We start from the raw sequence: 24,274 nt of genomic DNA, 5'->3' as shown, positions 1-24,274 counted from the left end.
CAAGCAGTGATTGAAAGAATGCGGTTTGTGTGTTGTTATTTCCGGGCATAAGCTAGCCGTGTGGACAGTGGGGTGCTGGGGGACGCAGCCCCGCTGCTCCTATTACTACAGGCAGGTTTTCACCATAATCACCACCACCACCATCACCATCAGCAGCATCACTACCATCGTTATCGCCGCTATCACCATCAACATCACCATCATAATCACCATCACCACCACCATCATCACCATCATCACCACCACTGTCATCACCATTGCCGCCATCACTACCATGATTGGTAGTGTTTCATGAACGCTCACCCATGTTCCAGCCACCGTACTGACTGTCTTCAATGTCTTCCCTCATTTGCTCCTAGACCATTCCTCATTGAGTGCAAATACTTAGGAGCTACCATACAGATAGGAAAATTCAAGTTCGGAGAGCTTAAAAGAGCCAACAAGCGGATCCATTCAAAGTCCATTCTGCTCCTAAACTCTTGAGGACAAACTTGGTTGTGGTGACAGGGAGCCTCTGCTGGTGCACTGCTAACAGGCTTATGATCACAGAGTTGGGAACCATCTACACAGAGCAGGGTTGAGGTCATCGGGCAAGTCCCACTGTTCCTGACGCCCTGCTGACCTTGTCATCCACCGGCAATCCCACCAAACGGGCTCTGCTCAGAGACACCAGACCCAAGCCAGATCTCGGGTCCCTCGGCTCTCCCTGGGTGCCAGAACCCACAGAGCAGACCCTCCCTGACTCAGGCTCCCTGACATTCTGTTCCCTGCGAGTGAGCGCAGAGTGAATGACGCCATTGTCACTGGGTCTGGGTTGTAAAACATTACAAGGGAAGATTGAAGTCGAGGGCCAATCTGCACCATCAGCTCGCCGCCAGCTAATGAATCCGTTTTCCACTGCACCCGAGCCGATTGAATCGACCTTTTCACGAGAGCAGGTGGCGGAGAGCTGATGTGGAGGGGGCTTTTGTTCAGTTTTGTTTTCTCTAGGAGATGCTTACCCAATTTCTGGCAGCATTTTTAAACAACCAAAGTGGGGTGAGGGCCATAAAAGTCCTGTTCTTGTGGGGCACATTTCTTTACGGGTTCCCTACTTTCATCTGAGACCCAAATTAAAATGGGCCAGGCAAATACGGCCCCTAGGGAGCTTTCCTGGTGCGCGCACCTTCTAATTTACTTGGGGGAGTTGTTATGACCGGACATATGTGGGCACCATGGGAAACCAGGAAGGCACACGTCAGGTGGCACACAGCCCAGGCATCATACAGATCAGCACAGATAATGGATAAATTTGGTTCTCGGCTCACAGCAGAAAGGCAGAGAGAACCATCTTGCTGTGGAGAATAAGCCCAAATACTTTATGCAAATTTCCCACTAGGGTTGTGTGGTTTGAGAGGGACCAAGATTCTCAGGGACTCCTCCTCATGCTAGAGACAACTTTAGGAACAACCTTGCTTTGCAGCTATGGGGTCACGTGGTTATACATCTCTAGAGAGAGTAACGGTGAGAATTGGCTCCTGGTTCTGATGCTGGCCTGGTTGGGTGAATGCCTATACTTAAGCACAGAGAAAGAGAGGAGGAAGGGAGAGGAAGGGAGAGAGAGAGAGAACACCCAGGCTGGCCTCAAACTCAATACATAGCTGAGGATGGCCTTCAACTTTTGTTTTGTTTTGTTTTTTATGTGTATGAGTGATTTGTGTGAATGTGTGTCTGTGTACCATGTGTGTGCCTGGTCTCCATGGAGACCAGCAAAGGGCACTGGGTCCCCAGGAACTGGAGTTATATATAGTTTTAAGTCACTATGTGGGTTCTGAGAATTAAATCCAGGTCCTCTGAAAGAGCAACTAGTGCCCTTAACCACTGAGTCATCTCTCCAGACCCATTTTTTAAATTTATATTTTAGAAATTAGGTCTATTTGTTTTATTTTATGTGCATGAGAGTTCTTCTTGCATGTGTGTCTGTGCACCACATGTGTTCCTGGTGCCCAAGGAGTTCAGAAGAGGGCACTGAATCCCCTGAAACTGGAATTATAGACAGTTGTGAGGCGATATGTAGGTGCTGAGAATTGAACCTAGGACCTCTGGAAGAGCAGCCAGTGCTCTTAGCTGCTGAGCCATCTCTCCAGCCCTGACCTTCATTCTCCTTCCTCTGCTTCTGAGAGCTGAGACGCTGGGCATGCCCATCAGGTTTGGTTAATGTAGTAATGTAGTGCTGGGGATGGAACCCAGGCTTTATGAATGCTAAGCAAATACTCTACCAGCTGAGATTTTTATAGGGGCAGGATAGCTAGAGGCTCTCATTATGCAGTCAAATTGGCTCCCAACTCCCAATCCTCCTGTCTCAGCCTTCTGGATGCTAGGAGGACAGGAATACACAACTCCATCCTGCACAGCACATTCTGAAGCAGAGCTTGGCACCTAGCAGGGGCTCTGAATGGGCTCTGAACCGCCTGCCCATCTCAAAGATCAGATACTTGGGGTTTGCCAGTTTCCTAGACAGAGGTGTGTGTTTGCACCCCGCTCCCTGAAAGGGGCCTGACACTCCAAAGGTGGTCTTAACAAGTGCTCCTGACAGCTTTGAAGCCATGGTGCAAACTGGGCCTGTCTCCCTTTGTCCCTTTGTCTCTTTTCTTCCGTTTACATGAAGGGGAAACCAAGGCCCACCCTGCAGGACGTCTGGGAGTCACAAGGAGGAAGCTCCGCGGAAGGCACAGCAGTGGGCTTGAATGGGGCAGCGCCCTAAAGAGCTCAGGCTGTCCATCAGACACTCTTTCCTCATGCCTGGCACACTGCACAATGCAGACCCAACAGTCCAGTCTCAAATACTGACAAGTTTGCCAGCTGGAGAGATGACTCAGTGGGCAACCAACTTGCTCTAAAGGCCTGAGTACCAGAATTCAGTTCTCAGCATTCACATAGTGCCGAGCAGGACTGGAATCCCATCTGTAATCCCAGTGCGAGGGAGGCAGAAACAGGGGATCCCAGGAGCAAACTGGGCGTCTAGACCAGATGAATTAATGAGCTCTGAGTTCAAGTGAAGGACCTTACGTCATTCTAGGAAGACACCTAACATTAACCTTGAGGCCACACACACATACATACACACTCACACACACATGGACACACATACACAATGCATATACATACATACACACCCATACATATGTATACACACAAACATACACGTGTGCACATGCACACACATATACATACATATGCACTCGTACATACACAGAGACATATATACATATGTGCACACACTTATAAATGCTAATAAATAAGGGGAAAGGGGGGATTTTTCTGGTATGTTCTAGATTTTGACAGGGGTTTAGATTTTACAATTATGTACACTTATCAAGAACCGGAAGCTAAACTTATAATATGTACATTTCACTCTAGAAATCTCAAAGAAAAGAAAGAACTGTGAAGAAAAAATGAATCTTAGTTAATGATACACACGCTGAAGGGTTTAGGGTGAATTGGCTCATTCCTCTGGCTTAGTTTAAATTTCATGTTATAGTGAGAAGGATAGGTGGAGGAATGGCGTGAACACATTGGAGAGACGGATGGTAGATGGGTGGATGGTTATGTAGGTGCACCAGAGTGATGGCCTGGAAGAATGGACAGGCAGACAGATTGGCACGTATGTGACAAAGAAGACACATGAGCAGGAAGGTGTAGGAAGCTTTTGTTCCATCCCGGAGCCACAGAATGCCAGAGAGACATAGAGAACTCTTTTCTAGCAAGTTTGCTTGTAAAACTGATAAATACTGCTGCAATACAGATGAGGGAAAGAGATAGATGGTGGTGATGATGGTGATGATGATGGTGATGATGATGATGGTGGTGGTGATGATGATGATGGTGATGATGGTGTGGGAGTCTGGGAGTGTAGCTCAGTGGTGAATCACACGCTTAGCAAGATCAAAGCACTGAGATGAACCACCAGCATCCCCCAAAATAATTAACTAAATAAAAAATATAAATTGTGTAAAGGATCTAGGCAGAGATTTCTCCAACAAGGCACAGGAATGGAGGAAAGGGTAACTCCACCACCCGCAGCGGAAATGCAAGGCGGTTGGTCTCTCCGGGAGCTGTCACCTCACACCTGCCAGGATGGCTGCTATCGAAATGACATGAGATAACAGGTGTTAGCGAGAAGGTGGAGAAAAGGGAACCCTCTCCACTGCTGGTGGGGATACGGTCTGGCACAGTCATCATGGGAAACATCACAGAGTTCCTTCGAAAGCTAAAAATAGGAGTACTGTATGATCCAGCAGTCCCTCGCTGGGTCTGCATCCAGAAAGGATAGAATTGGTGACTGGATTCCGTGCCCATCACTGTCCTGGTCACCAGAGCCAAGAAATTGAAACAACCTATGCCTACAGGTGAACGGATAAAGGGAATGAGGAGTGTGTGTATAGCAGATAAGTCAACCTCAAAAAGGAATAACTCCCCTCACTGGAGACACCATGAATGAACCTGGAGGGTGTTGTGCTAAGGGAGAGAAGCCAGACACAGGAAGATAGAATGTGGGGCCTCACTCCTAGGTAGAGTCCTAAAATGGGCCAACTTCTGGCAGGAGAGTAGAGTGGTGGCTGCCATGGGCTGAAGGAAGAGGCATGGAGTCAGGCTGGCCAAGGAATAGAGAGTTCCAGGCATGCACGAGGAATAAGCTCTAGAAAGACACCGAGTAGCCAGCATGGCACAGGGTGATGGTGCCACACAGGGCGGGTGGTAATTTGCAGAGGGGTAAGAACTAGGTGTTCCTAGGAGGGAAGGGAAGGGGGCAAGACAAGAGCGAAGGGGGGAGGGAGGAGGGGAAAGAATGGCTGAACGTTCCACTTACAACCTCAACCTCCCTCTTGTTTGAGATAAACATGGTCCCCCCCACCCCACCCCGTGGAGCAGGGGCAGAATCCACAATTACAGCAGAGTCAGGAGTCTGGATTGCTGACACAAAGAAGTCTCAAGTCACTTCTCGGTCACCGCACATTGGGATGGTCTTCAGCCACAAGCAAGGGAAGCAAGAGCGCTAAGCCTTCCATAAGAAAGCCAGACATGTATGTGGTCAGGGGCTGAAATTTGATTTACAAGCAGAAGGGATAGAGGCAGGAACAGAAGAACTGTAACTTTGGAAGGGCCCCAGCCCCACAAGTCCCTTGAAATCTTTGAATTTTTTTCCCTGTGTATATAGAGTATTCCGGGTCTTTCTTGAGTTCATTTAATCTAGTGTGTGTGTGCGCCTGCATGGGAGAGAGAGAGAGAGAGAGAGAGAGAGAGAGAGAGAGAGAGAGAGAGAGAGAGAGAGAGAGAAAGAGTTTCTCTATGTAGCTCTGGCTGTTCTGGAACTTGCTATGTAGATCAGGCTGGCTTTAAACTCAGAGACCCGCCTGAGATAAAGGCCTGCACCACTACCAGCTGCTTTCATTTGACTTTAAGAAGGGAAAAGGATATAGTGGAAAAGTGATACAAGCAAGGCAGAGCAGAGGTGGAGGACAATGAATGATCATGTACAACGTAACCAGGATGAGTTCCTCCAAGACTGTTGAGCAATGGGGGTGGGTGGTTCTGACCTGGCTACTGTGTCCTGAGATCCAAACTCCCCCACACTGTCTGCTGAGGACAGCTCAAAATCTAGACACATCTACCTTACTCTCAAAAGAACAAAGAAATGCAGATAGCATCACTCCTCTCTAAGGGTATCACAGCCACCAAGTATGTTGACCCACAAAATTAGCTGATTCCAGGGAACACAAGCTGCATATCCTGAACCCCCAAATCCAAACGCTCCAAGGCCTGAAGCCTTCTGAGCACTGGCAAGACCACCTCGGACTGGGAAACTGCACGCTTGCTGTAATCCAAAGCACAGGTACAACACCGGCAAGAAAGGCGAAAGGAAAGCAGGGAAAGGCGCTTGTTGGACCAGTGTAGAGACTTGAGTTCCATCCCCAGGACCCACAAAAGGGCAAAATGAAAAAGATAGCTCTACAAAATTGTCCTCTTACCATCAATACAAACATGCATGGTATGCATACACACATACACACATATACACACACATACACATGCATACACACACATGCATATACACAATAACAATAATAGTAGTAATAATAATAATAAACAATGTAGGTGTAGGACTGGGGATGTGTCTCAATGATTGATCACTTATTTGGCATGTGCAAAAGCCACGGAGTCTGTCCCCAGCAAACAAGAACAAAATATAAGTAATCCAAAGAACTGACAAGTGCTGAAAAACAACAACAACAACAACAAAAACTCCTGGAAACAACCTAAATGCCCCTTGACTGAAGGAAAATGTGGTACATTTATACAATGGAGTACTACACAGCAGAAAAATATAACGATATGTTGAATTTTGCAGGCAAATGGATAGAGCTAGAAAACATCATTTTGAATGAGGTAACCCAGACTCAGAAAGACAATTATCACATGTACTTATTCATAATTAGTTTTTAAACATAAACCAAAGAAAACCAGCCCACAAGTCACAATCCCAGAGAACCTAGACAACAATGAGGACCCTAAGAGAGACTTATATAGATCTAATCTACATGGGAAGTAGAAAAAGACAAGATCTCCTGAGTAAATTGGGAGCATGGGGACCTTGGGAGAGGGTTGAAGGGGAGGGGAGAGGAAAAGAAGCGAGCAGAGAAAAATGTAGAGCTCAATAAAAATCAATCAATAAATAAATATAAAAATACTGTATAGTATTCCCTTCAGGCTGCATGTACAAGGCACCGAGACACAAATGAATCTTCGTATGCACAGTTGAAATCATCCATGTACATGCAATGATCCAAAATTCACAGAACTCCCAACTCTGAAAGGTCTCTGAGTTCAAACATTTTGGGTGAGGGACATTCAGTCTGGACCACCTGTAGCAGAACAGCCACCAGGGCTCAAGGTCATTCTGCAAGGAGCACCCAGGGGCCTCTGCAGCTGCCTTGAATTCAATGCCCATTCCTCCTTCTGTAGAAGGGGGCTCCCCTCCACACCTCTCAGCATATAGGAGGGGACTCCCCTCCACCCCCAGGACCTCCTTGCTCATAAAGAGGGCTCTGCATCTCAGTCACTTGTGTGATTGTGACAGGCCCACCTGCCCTGTGACCTCTCCAAGATATGCACTATCACCCAGCACGGCCAACAAGCAACACGAGACGTCCCTGTTCTTGCCTGCCAGGCAGTTTAAACCTCAGGGTCACTCCATCTAGTCCAATGAAGGACACGAAGAACCTCCTCCTATAGCCAGAGCCTGTGTTGGAGAAGCTGTGTGCGGCGCTCCAGTGCACTGGCAGCATGGAATGCAGACCGTGAGGTGATGGCCTGAGAACCTACCTTTCCTTCCTTAAGTCACAGCCCTCGGCTCCCAGCCCCACCCAGATCCAGAAATCACAAGCAGTGTGTGGCCTGGTCAGCATACGCTGCAAGTGTGGATCATAAACGGGTTTCACTGAACTCTGCGACATGGAACTCTACGGTCCTTCAACCGCCCCGAGGTCCTCTGTGGAAGAACTGAGGTCGCCCCACACCCTTTTCTCCTGTATGCAGCCTAGAGATGCATTTCGGGGAATTTGGGGGTGACCCTGTGTTCCACTTTTTCTGGCTCAGATAGTCACACACAAAGAACGGACAGAATAAGCTCGGGACAGGACGTCCCAGTCCGTCTAGGACAGTTTGGGATTCGTCTATTTGACATCAAGAGTTATCCTGTAGGTAAGTCTCTCCCAAAGACTTGAGAGGGACCTGTAGCTGGAGAGAGAGATGGCTCAGCAGCTAAGAGCACTGGCTGCCCTTCCAGGGGACCCAGGTTCCATTCCCAGCACCCCACAAGGCAGCTCACAGCCATCTGTAACTCCAGTTCCAGTGCCCTTTTCTGGCTTCTGAGAGCATTAATACCTAAGTGGTACACAGACTTGCAAATAATCATACATATGAAATAAAATACAGCAGGCGAGTCAGAGGTCTGCCCTCCTCAGGGATCTTGGAAGATGCCCCCCCCCCCGCACACACCCCCTCTCACACTTGCTACAAGGTGAGTCTCTGGGTCTGCTGCTCTCTTCTGCCCTGGGCTTCTGCCTTTCCACAGAACCATGCTCCCGCCCACTGTGGATCGGAATGTCTGAAACTGTGACCCAAATTAAGCTTTTCTCTTATGAAGGCGATTATCTCGGGGATTTGCGGCAATGCTGGAAGGCTGAGTTAGAGCATCTCTACCTCACGGCCCCTGATTGTCTGCAATTCCCAGGTGTCTTCAAGCTGTCTAGATACTTCATAGACACCGAAGCCAAGTTCAAGGCAGGGACATCAGCGAAGGGCAAAGTGTAGGGTTGTCTCTGGCCACAAAGGAGTCCCAGTCCTCCCTAGTGGCTGAGCTGGTGTGCATGCAGGTGCACGATTTCTGCTGTCTTTGTGTTATCCTGACAGCATCATCTATTCGACATTACCTATTCTGGACGCCGACCCCATTGCAAGTGTCAGTCATTTCCTTCACTCAGCTGGGAGCAGTCCTGCCTGCTTCCTCCCTCCCTCCTTCCCTCCTTCCCTCCTTCCCTCCTTCCCTCCCTCCCTCCCTCTGTCCTTGTCTCCCCCTCTCCCTTCCTTCATTCCTTTCCTCCCTCCTCCCCTCCTGTTGACTTAGTCTTATTCTCTACATAGAAGCATCTTTGAAACCTCAGCCCTGACACGCGGGTGAGCCCAAGCGCCCTCATCACTCATCTCTCAGAACTTTGAGGAACACTGACCGCGAGAAGCTGTTTTTATGGCAGTCCCCACCTTTCCTAACAACCTGAGTGCGTGCACACTGTCACAGGAAGCTGGAAATGGGCCTTTTATGTGGTCTAATTTTTCCCCCAGCTCTCCCGTGTTTATTATAAGCAGTGATGACTCCTGTAACCGGACACCGTAAATGAATACTGAAGACTAGCTAAGCCACGGCCGTGTTTGCCCAAACGCAGAATCAGAAGAGAGAGAGCACGGAGCTAGAGGGGGACGGTGTCCAGGTCTTGGCCAAGCTGCCCTAGAAGAGTTGTGCAGCCTCCAGAGCCCTGCCGCTCTCCCTTTTCCAGATCCCATCCCTCCTCCTCCTCCTCCATCAGCTGTCACCGAGTGTGTGGGGGACAGGAAACAGAATTACAAGATTAACAGTGAGCCGGCCTTTATCACAGCTGACTCCAAGAGCTGTGGTTCCTGCTTGTCACTACCTACAGCAACCTGGGGCTTGAGACAACAGCCCAAAATAAATTCTGAATAAAGTCAGAACTGAGAGTCCGGGACAGTTTCCCTGAATTAGGACCCAGGTTCCCTGCAGCATTTTCTCAAGTAATGCTTTTTTTTTTTTTTTGCTTGTTTGTTTTTCATTTTTGTTTTTGAGACAGGGTTTCTCTACGTAGCTCTGGCTGTCCTGGAATTGGCTTCATATACTAGGCTGGCCTCAAACTCACAAAAATCAGTCTACCTCTGCCTCCCGAGTGCTGGGATTAAAGGCGTGTGTCACCACCTCCCGGACAAGTAATTCTTACAAGTGACACAGAGCAAGGGATAACCCCAGCTTTGACTGACCTTGAAACTCTGTTACATCAGCCACTTTGCTTCCTCCATCACTGTCCCTAAAGCCACCTACAAAGAGCTGGATAATCCCCAAGAAGGTCTAGCCTTCTCCCATTGCCCCAACACAACTCCTGTGACCACAGAGACCTATAGTTCTTAGGCTGAGAGATCTTAGGCTCCAACATGACAAGCCACTACCATTTGTCCCCACTCCCTCCTCGGCCCCTCCTGATGGAGGAAGGTCATTGGTTAATTAATAAAGAAACTGCTTGGCCCTGATAGGTTAGAACATAGATGGGTGGAGTAAACAGAACAGAATGCTGGGAGGAAGAGGAAGTGAGCTCAGACTCTCCTCTCTGGGGCAGATGTGATGAAGCTCCGACCCAGGATGGACGTAGGCTAGAATCTTTCCGGTAAGCACACCTTGGTGCTACACACATTAATAGAAATGGGCCAGGCAGTGTTAAAATGAATACAGTTTGTGTGTTGTTATTTCGGGGTATAAGCTAGGCAGGCGGCCAGGAGCCGGGCTGTGGGAAGAGGCCTGCAGCTCTTACTACACCCTCCCTTTTCCTCTCTCCCATCTGACACCTGAATGGAAAGAGACCTGCTTGACCTGGACCAGGGGTGGCAGTGAAGGTGGGTTAGGACATCCATGTGTCCTAGCTCTCAAACACCTGCCCTTTCCCCACCTGCCTCTCCTTTAGTATCCAACATCTGCTCCTGTGAGCTTCCCATCAGGGAAAGACTATTAAGGAATGCAAGGGGAGAGAGGGGAATGATCAGGGGCAAACTGAACACACGTCCCATGGCTACAAACAAGAAAAAGCGTACAGAGTGCCTCTTTTACCGTGAGCCAAATGAACAAAGCCAGGGGTAGCGGGGCCTGATGGGAAGGGTGTGAAGTCAGTGATAAGAGGTCTCCCAGACCTCCTTCCACAGTGATAGAAACCTGGGGAGTTCCTGCATGTGCAGTGATCTTGTCTGGTTGTGTTCGGCAAGGCTCTGTGTGGGACTGCCTGGAGAAAGCTCCAGAGGAGAAGGGGCTGCAGTCAGCATATGTAAGTCAAGAGGCTGCCACTGCCAAGGAGGCTTGGAGTTCAGTGTGGCAGGAGACAGGTGCTGAATGCTAATATGCATCAAGAAGAATCGGGCTCAGCAGTAGGACATGGGTTTATTGTGTGCAAGGCCCTGAATTCAGTCCTTGGCACAGGAAGAGCTGCCTTAGGACTGCTGGGGCTAGAGCAGGCCATTGCCTCCTGACCTCTCTAATTCATCGTGGCCTTGTAGGAAAGATGGAAGAGGTAGGCAATGCTAAGACCCTTTGATGACCTGGGCTTCACCTGTAGCTCTCAGAGAGGGCTTCAGAATGGCTGTTGCTACGTTTGAGGCAAAGTTACCATCAGCATGGAATGTGACTCTGAACTTGGCTGTCTGGGAGCCTTGGGTAGTTGTATCCATCTCTGCTTAGATGGGATTTGTGTTGGCACAGACTCCAATAGCAAGTGCCAATTTAAAAATCCATTTTGCAAATATTGAATTTAAATATTCCTGGGGCTGCAGAGTTGGCTCAACAATTAAGAGTGCTTGCTCTTCCAGAGGACCTGGATGCGATTGCCAGCACCCCGTGGCATCTCACAACCATCTGTAACTCCAGTTCCAAGGGATCTGACACCCTCTTCTGGCCTCCATGGCCACTGAATGTACATAGCACATTTTCCGTGTGCATGGAAAATACCCATATGAATAAAATAATATTTTTTAAGTTAAACTGATTTCATAGCACACAGTTTTTAGACCAATGTTTAGACTTCAAGACTATGGGATCTCCATCCCTTTCTCTGTTTTTGGTTCCTCACCCTTTTTGGATGACCATGTTCCAAATATAACTAACTTTCCCTTTTCTTCTCTTCCAGAATGTCATCAATGATTTCATTTTATTTTGAATCACAAAATGCACTGAGAGGGAAAGAGAAACAGAGAGAAAATGAGAGAGTATATGTCTACATCCACTGTGTGTGTGTGTGTGTGTGTGTGTATGCATGCATGTGTATCTGTATGTACACCGTGTGTGTGTACACCCACCATGTGTGTGTATGCATGCATGTGTATCTGTGTGCTTGTGTATATGTTCGTGTGTATTTGTGCATGTGTAACTGTGTGCTTGTGTGTGTGCGTGCACATGTGTGTGCTTGTACACACACATTTGATCAAGGAGCTCAAGATGTGATTTCTAATTCTCTTGCCATGTAGTGGTCAAGCTGGAAGTTGAGAGATCAATCGATGACCTGTCTTACTTGTTCAGTCATTTCCATCAGACCCAGTTCTCTCTGTGTATGCTTGTTCCGGCCCTTTCTATCTGTCATTTCAGCGACTGTGACCACAGGATATGTAAAACTAGCAATTGATTTTTGGCACTGGCTCCCCACTGGAACTCCCATGCTCATGAGCTGTCCTGGAAACCACCTGGTGTTAAGTTGGTCTGTGTTTCGCCCTCAGGAAATGGGGTTGCTCACTTCTCTCTCATTGTTGGAGAGCTGTTGCCAAAAGAACAACCTTCAACAGCTGAGACGGATGAGGGAAAGGGAAGGGTTTGATGGGAGAAGGGACACACAGAAGAGGAGGCATATAGCCTTGGAACCCGGGCCAGCTGGATCCTATCCTACCCCACCGTTGACGCTGCAGGCTGCCTGAAAGTGCCCATCCAGATCATAAAGGTTATCAGAGAAAGGGCTGGGAGCCCTGGAAGTAGCCCATTCCATAAAGTGCCCGCTGCCCATGCATGAGGACCTGAGTTCAGATCCCCAGAACCCATGGCACCCAGAATCCAGGTGTGCTGAGGCTTGCCCGCAATCCCACTTGTGGGGAGGTGGTCATAGGAGGATCCCTGGAGCTCAAAGGCCTTTTAGCCTGACTGAATCAGGAGCACAGGTTCAGTGCAAGACTCTGTCTCAAAAAAAAAAAAAAAAAAAAAAAAAAAAAAAAAACGGTAGAGAAGTGATTGAGGAAGGTACCTGTGTTGATGTTTGACCTACAGAAAGAGAACATATAGGGACAGATGAGAGAGACAGACAGACAGACAGAGACAGAGAGAAGAGAATGAGAGATCTCTTTCTCTGTTGGATGGCATAAATGTTGCTGGGAGGATCTGTGGGGTGCACTTTGCCCCGATTTCTTACCTTTGCATCCGAGACATCCTGTGCAGTTCCATGTCATCGCTGCCCCGAAAGCCTTTGGCGAAGGGGTTGTTCTCAATCTTCAGTTGTGTAATCTGAGAGGAGGAGGGAGAACAAGTTGGTTCACACTTGATTACCACCAGAGGACCTGGACAAGAGTGCATAACAAACGTGGGAAAAGAGGCTCCGGACAGCCCAGAGGACACAAAACAGCCCGTCACAGTGACGGGACTCCACGTTAGAGTGGAGGCTTTGAAAATGTCCTCGGTCAGAAGGTTGTTAAGGGGAAAACCTGGATTTGGTTTATTCATTAATTGGAGTCATATTCTGCATCGTGTGTGTGTGTGTGTCTGTGCGCGCGCGTGCACGAGCGCACATACGTGCCCATGTGTGTGGAGCACTTTGCATTTCAAAGAGAAAGGAAGCCTCAACATTTGGCTCCTCTTCCTTAGACAGCCGTGAGTGTTGACGTGGTGACTGCATTTCCCACACAATGTGGTAATCTCCCTGTCGCAGAAAACACATCTTGATCATTGCTTCCAAAGGTCCGGTCATGCCCCATTTCAGCATTTTGCAGACCCCAGGTGTAAAACGCTACCCAGTACAATAAACACCAAGGTCTGAGGCTCCCGCAGAGGGGAGCTGTCCTGTGGCTCTGACCCTCTATGGTTTTCTAGGCAAGGAGGTGGGGACTCTGTCTTTAAAATCTGTGTCACAACCCCGAAGCAGAACTGTGTGTTTTTTCACACTTTGGTTCAGGGCCCAGCTCTTTAATTTAAGCCATCAACACGTATTATATTAGCGTCGATGTAATAGTGGATCCAGGTGGCAGACTGCATCCATATGGAATTTGCTACAAGTGTTTCCTAAACGTTGTGTGTGAGTTTAGCTGCCAAACTAAGAATCCCATGACAGACACCAGGGCATTGTGGCTGCCATCAGCGGCCCAGGGTTCCCCTTCAGGGCCTCTGCCACATCTGAGAGCATCTGTACACTGCTTTGCGTAAACTGGGGGTCTGTTTTGCTTTGTTTACATGTATGTGTGTATACATGTCTGTGTACATGCATGTTCATGTGTTTAGGAGCACACATGTGAAGACCCAAAGTTGACACTAGGCTTCTTCCTGGGTTTTCCTCCACCGTATATGCTGTGGCGGGATCTCTCCCATGAGCCCAGAGCGTGCAGATCCAACTAGCCTAGCTATCCAATTGTCTCCACTTCCTGAGTAACATGACTATAGGTGCCCAGCTGTACCATCTCAGCATTTGTGTGGTTGCTAGGTGATCTGAATTCCAGACCTCAGGTTTGTGTAGCGAATACTTTATCTGCCGAGCCAGCTCAATTTTAAGATTTTTTTTTTTAGTTTACTTTTGTTTCTCTGAGACAGGGTCTCTATGTAGCCCAGGCTGGCCTCCAGCCTGAGGTAATTCTAAGTGCTAGGATTATAGGGGAACAGATATGAGCCCCCACACCCAGCTACTATTTTTATTTAAATCAACTCCCTTTCTATTCAAAACTATTTTACTTGGAAATACTGTTAACGACTCTATACAACAAAGGAGAATCCAAGAGCACCAGAATCACTTGGAATTCAATAAAGAAAAGATGACAAACTTTCTCTTTTGATATCCATAGGAAGTTCTGAGATCAAAGCCTGCCTTCTGGCTTTAAGGAGACAATTGATGCCATTAGAGAATGTTCTAGGACAAGCTGGTCCTGAAGTAAAACTCGCTCACAGAAAACTAGAGAGTTCGTGGATTGCATCAGTTGGAGGTGGGGAGCGGAGCAAAGAAGCTGCAGAAACGGACATAGTTAAGTAAAAAACCAAGAAGAGGACATGGTGGTGCACACCCTTAATCCCAGCACTCAGGAGGCAGAGGCAGGCAGATCTCTGTGAGTCAGAGACCAGCCTGGTCCACAGTCAAGGCTACACAGAGAAACTCCGTCTTGAATAACCACACACACGTACACCACAACAAAACCAAAACCAAGGGAGGAAATAAGTGTATTTATACAATATTTTAAAATCAGCTGGGCAACGGTGGCGCATACCTTCAATCCCAGCACTCAGGAGGCAGAAGCAGGTGGATCTCCGTGAGTTCAAGGCCAGCCTGGTCTACAGAGTGAGTTTCAGGACAGGTTCCAAAGCTACATAGAAACCCTGTCTCGAAAAGCCCCCGCCCCAAAATTAAAATTAATCATTATTTTTAAAAAAGATTTGCCTTATTTTAAATGATGTGTTTGTGCACCTGGGTAAGGTGCCTGCAGAGGCCAGAAGAGAACACTGGATCCCCTGGAACTAAAGTCCTGCATAGTTGTGAGCCACCTAAAGTGGGCACTGGCAGTCAAACTCAAGTCCTCTGCAAGAGCAGTATGTGTTCTTAACAACCGGGCCATCATCTCCGCCCCTATTTATTATTGTTGCAGTTACTGCTTGTGTAAATGCATCTGTGTGTGTGCTACAGTATATATGGAGGTCACAGGACAGTTTCACGGAGCCAGTTCTCTCGTTCTGCCTTTAGAGAGGCTCTAGGAATTGAACTCAGGTCTTCAGGCTTGCTCAGCAAACTAAACCATCTCACTGGCCCTAAGACAAGTTATTAAATTTATCAGAAAATTATTTAAGTGTGTGGGGGGGGTTACTGCATTGGGTAATTTGGGAGAGTCAGTTTTCACCTTCCACCCATGTGGGTCCCAGGGATGGAGCTCAGGCCGTCAAGTTGGGAAGCAAGGTTTGTTTTCTGAAGAGTGTGTACTGTTGGGCCGATAAGATCATTCTCAGAGTTTGGATAAGATGAGACACAGAATGGCTCAGTCTGATCCATGAACTCTCTAGTTTTCCATGAGCGAGTTTTAGTTCGGGACCAGCTTGTCCTAGAACCTTCTCTAATGGCAACAATTTTCTCCTTAAAGCCAGAAGGCAGGCTTTGGTCTCAGAACCTTCTGTGGACGTCAAAAGAGTTTGACATCTTTTTACTGAATACCAAAAGGCTCTGTCATGCCTGGATTCTCCTGAATTATAGCTTCTAACTTTTGATCCTCCTGCCTCAGCCTCCTGGGTGTTGGCATCACAGGCCTGCGTGGCCACGCTTGTCACTTTCTGATTTTGTCTGGACCCGGCAGTGCCATTTCAAGAAACTATCTTTGAAATGTAAGCTTGTGAATTCTGAGGTCTGCCTGTCCTTCTGAGAGTTTGTCAAAAGGTACAATCCAATGAAGGAAGGATTATTTTTTTTAAATGAATTTGCAGAGAATTAACTGAAAACCAAAGCCATGTATGCTGGCACATACCTGTAATCTCAACATTCTGAAGGCTGAGGCAGGAGGATCAAGAGTTGGGGGCTAGTCTGGGCTACATAAGCAAGACCCAATAATAATAACAATAATAATAATAATAATAATAATAATAATAATAATAATTTGGAGGGGGCATGGAACTTAGTGTGCCTGCCTTGCATATAGAAAGTCCTGGGTCCAATTGCAGAAGCGTAAATGAGGCACCACGTCAGGCATCTGTGATCACAGCACTCAGGCAATGGAGGCAGGACGATTACAAGTTCAAGGTCATTGACTACATACCGAGTTGAAAATCAGCCTGAATTGCATGAGACTCTATTACAAACAAACAAAATAGCAATAACTAGACCACTTTAACAGGATGGAACAATCCTCAGTTGTGTCCCCGCCTCCCATGCAGTCCCTGCGGCTGCGCCCTTCCAGTCAATGCAACACTGAGCACAAATGAACTGGGAACCCAGACGAAATCAGAGCCCAGTCCAGAACTGCTCTTCTAGAAGACCCATGTTTGACTCTCAGCATGCATATGGTGGCTCACAAGTGCCTGAAACTCCACTTCCAGGAAATCTGATGCCCTATTCTGGCTCCCGTGAGCACCAGACACAACACACACACACACACACACACACACACATACACACAGACATACATGCAGACAAAACACTCAAACACTCATTTTTTAAAAAAGAAATCAAAATTGGCCAAAACAAACACACATACACACACACACACACACACACCACAATGCTTTTTTGCTCACATGGACTCTTCTATGACACTTCAAGTCTCTTGCAATTTCACTATTCCTTAATTTGTACAAAATGAGGACAGCAGCCAGGCATGGTGGCTCACACCTGTAATCCCACCATGAACAGACTGAAGCAGGAGAGACATGAATTTGAAACCCCTTACTGCGACTCTGTTTCAAAAAAGGAAACAAAAACGTGTTGCATAGGGTAAAAAAAAAATAGATACAGATACACTTAAATTTATTGATTTTAGGGGGCTGGAGAGATGGCTCAGTGGTTAAGAGCATTGCCTGCTCTTCCAAAGGTCCTGAGTTCAAATCCCAGCAACAACATGGTGGCTCACAACCATCTGTAATGAGGTCTGGTGCCCTCTTCTGGCCTGCAGACATACACACAGACATACACGCAGACAGAATATTATATACATAATAAATAAATAAATAAATAAATAAAGTATTGATTTTAAATGTATCTACTTTTAGGCAGTGCTGGGAATAGAATCCAGGGCCTGGCACACACTGGTCCAGGGCTCAGAGCTGCACCACATCCCAGCCTCCCTTCTTTAATGGACATAGACACCTCCAAGATCTAGGCACTGCGAGGGAGGGCTGGGGTGATGGGTCAGGTGTATATTGCCTCTAGCACAGATTCTCGGGGTACAGAGACAGCAGGATCCCCAGGAACTCACTAGCTAGACAGTATGGCCAATTGGGAAGTTCTAGCTTCAGTGAAAGACCCTGTCTCAATGAGAAGGTGGTGCCCCTGAGGAGGTTTAGCTCGTAAAGGTGTGTGTCCCCAAGCCTGGCAGCCTGAGCTCTATCCCTAGGACTGAGAGGAGAGAAGGAGAGAATTGATCCTCTCAAGTTGTCATCTGACCCCCACTTGTGTACAGAGTGCACACATACACACACACATATATCCCAAGGCACATGTCTGCATACACGTGCACACATACACACACATATATGCATACCACAGGCAAACACACACACATATGTGCACACACACATAAACACCACATGCATATACAACACACACACATGTACACACACGCAGAGAATCATCCTTGAGAAATGCTTCTAGGCAGGCTGTGCGGGAAAACACATCTTGTTTTGCACACGGCCTCATACATTATAAACCAGTCTATAAACTACAGACAGCACGTCAGCTTAGGAGCCCCCAAATCCACACACCTGGAAGCCCCGTATCTACCAAAAGCTCCTGGGAAACCTACTTCTATTTACCATACAAAGGCACTCCCTTCTCAAATCAGCATAAAACCGGATATCCGGGGAGGGAGAGAGTGGAAGGGGGGCAAATATAATTGCTGGCTCCAACTGGTGAGACAGCGGTTGTAAAAATTAATGAAAATAATTGTTGCAAATTCTTGCTTTTGGGGAAAAAAAAACAACTCACGAGAGCCAAAAAAATCTTAATTATGTCTCTCTATTAGGGGCTTCATTTCCTGGTACAGACCAGAAAGCTAGTACCTCATAAATATGGACTCCATACACAAGGGCTCAAGCTGGAGCAAGGCACCTCTGAATGGAAAAGTCAGTTAACATGGAGGAACATGCATGCTTGCATACACGCATGGCCATTGTAGCAAGAGCTGCGGGAAATGGAATGCCCAAGTGACTGGTGTTTAACACCTACACATTTCTAGGCAGTGTGCTGGGAGTTGCTGACAACCGCTGTGAAAACCCGAACAAAATGTGTTTCCCGGAGTGAACGTCCATCGTAGCTGGGGAAGAGTTGAGGTTTTAAATATCTTATTTTCAGGCTGCCAAACATCTGGGGAAATAATTCCTGAATCCAGCTTAGGATCACAGCTGGGCTGAGGAAATACAGTCGCCACTGAGAGAGAGTCCTGTGCTGAAAGGGTGTGTGTATGCCCTATCGCCTCAGACAGGAGCCCGGCTAAGTACTCATCCCTGCCTGGCTCTCTGGAGAAAGCATCCTGGGGGCTCTGAGTTCTTTGAACCCCTCCCCAAACAGTGGCTTGCTTTCCTCAGATATTCCTGGCTGTCCACTCATCCAGAATATTCCCCCCCCCCCAGACTCTTTCATCCAAAACAAAACAAGCCAGTTCTTGATTGACAATGAACCAAGGAGTTCACAAACATTGACATTTGTAGTTCTTTTTTTTAACCACAATAATAGACCTAATTTTAAAATGTCATTCATTCCGATTTTAATACAACCAAAGAGTGACAGTGAGCAGGCAAAGAATCCCACCACCACCACCACCACCACCACCAAAAAATAAAAAATAAAAAAAAAATTTGAACAGAGCTGACCCGTAAACTAACTGACCAGGGGCCAGAGCCACACCATTGCCTTGTCGTGAAGCCTACGCCACTCCCCAGGTTTATTTTGTGATTATCTTCTGTAATACTCACGAGAACCTCATGAGGTGGATGCTGTCGTGATCCCATTTTACAGATGGGAGACTGAGTTAGATCCAGCCTTTGAATCTGAGCACTCTGCCCCTCCCCTGTCCTCGGGTCCACCCCTTAATCCACGTGGTGTTAACCTCTCAGTGGGTTTACCCATGCCCTCAGCCTTCTCAACACCCATTCCAGCTGGGACAATAGAGCTAGAGATGCTGTCCACAGATCATAAGGAACCATGGCCCAGTTACGATACACGTTGCATATCGACCGGAGGAAAGTTTCCTAGGGTCTTGAACTTGACTGGGAAGTGCATCACCTAGGGCTCTTCACGTGGGAAATGGTCACAACTCTGGGACAACAGGTAAGAAGTGGGGAAGATTCTGTGGAAGATGAAGGAGGCAGAAACTCATCTCCTCTCTTCAGTGTGTCCCAAATCTCTCCACCTGGCTAAAAAGGCTTTCCTGTGCAGTTCAACCAGAGTGCCACACCCAACTAAGACAGGAAGCCGCTCCTGTGAGTGGGGTTTCCGTGCAGTCATCAAACACACACTCAAACGTGTGGCTGAAGAACCACACTGGCAGATCTGAGACATTTAGACCAGAGTTCATTAAACTGTGCTCAAAACTCACACACAATGGTCAGAAAATGACTCAGCAGGTAAAGGGGCCTGCCTCCAAGTCTGAAGACCTGAGTTCAATTCCCAGGACTCACAAAAAGGTAGAAAGAAAAGAATAAAATCCCACAAGTTGTGCTGCCTTGACCTGGACAAGCAAATCATAGCATTTATACACCCCCCCCCCGCACACACACACACACCCTACCCTTCCTCGGTGAACCTAGATTTGCCTGAGTGGAAGGAGGATGAGGTATTTGTGGTCCTTGTGTGTCGGGTCTGGAACTCTTTAAGCAGTGACATGGCCACAAGTAAAGGAGGGTTGGGTTTGCAGAGTCACCCAGGATCTCTGGGAGTGCGACTCAGGGTAGACTGGCTAAGTCACCTCAGCTGACCTTACCATTTCGCCCTTGCTGGAGTCAGCTCTGTTCTTTCCCTTTTAAAAAGTTAATTGTGTTGGGGAGGGGGCAGGGGTTTCTTCTGGGGCAAGGAAGGGGAACTCTCCCTAGATCTGGAAGGGATCATCCATCCATCATAGTCTGGCCATTCACAGTCGGAATTCAGAGACTACCCACAGTAGGCTGTAACAGGATTGGTTGAGGCATTATCTATCACCCAGCCAGCACCAGAATGATCTCCACTGCATGACCCGGAACTAAACCTGCCCTGCCCTACCAGCCTGGCAACCTATAGCTAACTTCACCCAGATTGAGGGGGTGGGGCAGGATCCACGACAGGGGGTCAGCCCTCACTGAGCTCACCCGCCCCCACGCACATACTCGTTAGCATCGGCTATGCTATCTGCCCCATTGCCTCTTGAGGGACCTCTTTTTTTAAAAACCCAGGACACTGGTCTCAACAGAAAAGGCTATCCTATCCAAGGGTAGCATTAGCCAAGAGTTCTAGCACCTTTCTCCCTACCCTATCGGCAGGCTCGCACCAATTGTTAAGTGAATAACAAATTTGGTTCTAAGTAGAAAAGGGTAGATGAGAGAGATCCTCCCCCACCATGAATATAATGCAAACAAACCCAACTCGACCCCTGCCCAGGCCCGCGAAGAAGACTAGAAGTTGAGTCTGCGGGACTGCGGACCCACCCTCAGCCTTTAAAGGACAGCATTCCGGCGAAAACCCAGAACCCAGCGCATGCGTCCAAGTAAACCAGCAGGCATCTGCCGCTGCTGGCTCCCAGAGAGTGGGGCTTACCTTGTGATTCTGGTACGAAGTCACGGCGATAAACGCGGTCTCCGGAAAGACGTGGGTGCAGAACGCAGTATTCTTTGAACCAAATCCATTATTTTCGTCTGCTTTCACGATGTGTAATCGGGGCTGGTATTTGTGCATGGAGTTCAGGATAATCTAAAAAATAACAGAAAATGAGATTGTCAGAAGAAACAAAATCAAAACTCCCTTTGTTTCCAGCTAGATCCTCGCTCCTCCCCCATCTGTACTGCCAATTAGCTTTATTATATAGGCTCTCCGGGAAGAAAAAAAAATTAGCCTTTCTTGTCTTCTGTTTTGAAAAGGGGCCAGTGATTTCGTTTAAAAGAAACATTTCAAAAATGACAATTTCCACATGAGAAAGTCAAGGTAATATTCCAGGAACCTACCCAAAGCACACAAGGCAGTAAATCAGAATTCTTAATAAAGTTTGCTTAATAAATTAACTCTGTGTATAAGGGCACTTCCCGCCCCCAACGGGGAACCTGGCAAGTCTGGAGGCTGGAACCAGTGGGGGTTGGGAAAGCCGGACAGCAATGGGGCCCGGGGAGGTACAGGAAGAATGTATGTCCATACATACAAGTAGTCATGGCACACACCCCTCCTCAAAGTCCTTCTGAGGAAGACTAAAGACTGAGGAAACCCCAGACAGACAGACCTCAAACCTAGGCCCTTTGTTTTGAAACGTGAAAAGGAGGGAAGAGAGAGAGGGGGGCGGGGAGAGAGAGACTGTTGGTGGGGGAGAGCTGAGTCTGACTTCCTAAAACAGTGAGGTGGGGAGGAAGTGCCCCCCCCCCACTGTCAACCCCGTTGAGGGTTGATCTGGAGGTTTCTTTTCTCTAACATATGGGACTCAAAGACAGAAGTCTGCTGGAAAGGAGGTTCTGTCCCTCTCCGTTCTTGGGGTACCCTAAATGGGGCTTACCCCTGCTGTTGTGGCTATTGCTACAACCACCTTAGTATTGTCAGAAGACAGAGATGGAGGAGGAGCCTGGTTGCAGCTCTAGCTGGAGTCCAGGCAACTGCATAAGCATTCAGAGTAATAAAACCAGGTTTGCTGTCCGGACAATGCCCATATTTCGATGCTGGTGTGTGTGTGTGTGTGTGCGTGTGCGTGTGCGTGTGCGTGTGCGTGTGTGTGTGTGTGTGTGTGTGACTGTTTAAAAGTCACCAAAACTTCTCTAATGCAACAGGCCACATTTACTCATTCCCCAAACCTGGTCTGCTTTCCCCCACTGGATCCCAATCCTCAACAGAGGCAGGATTCCACTTGGTGTCTCTGGCTTGCAGACTCCCCGGAGCAAGGCCCTTGAGATGCGACCCCTTGGTTCCTGACTGGGGGGTGTCTACACACACACACACACACACACACAGACTTATAGTAATGCTGGCTGACACAGGCGGTGTGGCGACAGAGAGACTGCACTGGGGCCCCAGAATGACTGCCACAGCCCCTGGGCCAGCACAGCCGTCCTCCCGGCTTAACCAAATTGCTTTGACAGCTGGGGACAGTATGGAGACTTCAGAAAGAGGGTGATCTAATGGCCCCTAATTCCACCAGGATGACTCTAGATTCAAAGTTGGGGTTGAGGACGTCTCTCTTTTTCCTTAGGTTGTTGAGAAGGGACTAAAACAAAACAAAACAAAAACCACTAAGTGGCCTGCATTTGTTGATGGGGCTAAGGACCTCTCCTGAATGTCTACTCCAGAGTGACCCCAAAAAGCTCTGCCAGAAAAATAGAAGGGCAGTTTAGAGCTGAGATGACAATGTGACAGTTTCACAGAAGCCCCCACTTGAGGGCCCCAGCACTCATGAGGAGGCAGGAAGGACCTTAATGCACATGCTTAGTAACCACGGGAACACCCCAAACTTTCTAATCCTACACCTGGACAGCCCTGGGTCATCTGTGCAACTGGAGCCACAACCCAGGCTTCTCTCCCATAGAGAGAACCCCTCAGTGGACCATCCTGCCACCGAGGTCCCAGGTGGCCTCTGTCACTGTCACCCAGAAAGAGCAGATTCAACATTTGAACTTAGCCCCAAGTCCATCTTATCCAGGCCCTCATTTCCCTAAACTGGAGACTATATGCCCATCCCAGTGAATCCTCTGACCCCCAAAAAACTATATGAACACCCCACTTCCCTTTACAAAAACAACTTTGAGCAACAGCTTTCCAAAGACGAGCATGTTTGAATCACCTAGCAATGGGCTCTAAATGCAGAATTCAAAGCCAAAGCAATTGAGAGATTTGGGACTATTTCTCCCAAAAGCCTGTGGGGTTTTTGTTTGTTTGGTTTTAGTTTTTGTTTTTGTTTGTTTGTTTGGATAAATAGGGTGAGGCTGGGCTGGGAACCCACTGAAGGCAATGATCACTAAAGGGAAAAGCCATAAACACTCATTACACACATTCACTATGAACACTTGCTCTGCACACTCACTGTACCCCAGGTAGTTGGGAGGATTCCCCAAGCCTCCCTCTCAGAGTTAAAGAGATCCCAGGTTTAGGTTTCTGCTCTAAGCATGAAAAGGAGAATGGAGACTGGATAGTAAGATAAAATAAAATCGATCTGCCCAAGAACACCAAGCTTAAAGCAGGCGCTGGCGCCAGGGTTCACTTGCCACCTGTAAAAGAAGGGGCAGGATACTGGCATTCCCCTTTCATTGAGAAAGTTCAATTACAAATTAGGGCTTAGATATAGGGTGGCCTGAAGTTGACAGCCACCCAGGGAAGAAGAAAGGCGGATGCTAGGATAGACCACTGCGATTGTCCCCCTCCGTTAAGGAGTGGTGAAGATAGAAGAACTAGAGGAAGAAGAAGGCAGAGGTACCAGTGAATTGAGAATGTGAGAAAGGGGGAAGCTGAGAACAGGGGGCAGGAAGATGGGACAAAAACAAAACAAAACGTCCAGGTCAGAAAGGTAGAGGAAGGGTTGGGTGTGGCTGCTCTTACTGATAATCCTACCCTGAAGAGGGTCCCAAATAGTTGAGGGACAGCTTGAGGCTATATGAATGGGATCTTTGAGAGAGAACTAGGGAAGTGGGGAAGCATAACCAAAATAAATAAATAAACAAATGAATGAATGGAGATAGATAGATGATAGATAGATAGATAGATAGATAGATAGATAGATAGATGATAGATAGATAGGTGGATAGATAGATAGATGATAGATAGATGATAGATAGATAGATAGATAGATAGATAGATAGATAGATAGATAGATAGATAGATAGATAGATAGATAG

General features: G+C 47.6%; 1 protein-coding gene across 1 annotated transcript in view; it reads right to left on the bottom strand.

Annotated features, from left to right (window-relative positions):
- The window catches only part of Tbx5 (T-box 5), a 47,159-nt gene that overhangs the window by 17,599 nt on the left and 5,286 nt on the right, over nucleotides 1-24,274 (bottom strand). Inside the window, exons 5-6 of the mRNA XM_026788552.1 lie at nucleotides 21,012-21,164; nucleotides 12,753-12,844 (exon numbers count right to left, since the gene is read on the bottom strand). Of these exons, the coding sequence (XP_026644353.1) occupies nucleotides 12,753-12,844; nucleotides 21,012-21,164 (245 nt within the window). The remainder of the gene's footprint in view (nucleotides 1-12,752; nucleotides 12,845-21,011; nucleotides 21,165-24,274) is intronic.

Source organism: Microtus ochrogaster, chromosome 2 (assembly GCF_000317375.1).
Source record: "Microtus ochrogaster isolate Prairie Vole_2 chromosome 2, MicOch1.0, whole genome shotgun sequence".
Classification (NCBI taxonomy): Eukaryota; Metazoa; Chordata; class Mammalia; order Rodentia; family Cricetidae; genus Microtus; species Microtus ochrogaster.
Note: the sequence above shows the minus strand (reverse complement) of the source record. Positions and strands in the feature narration are given on the sequence as shown.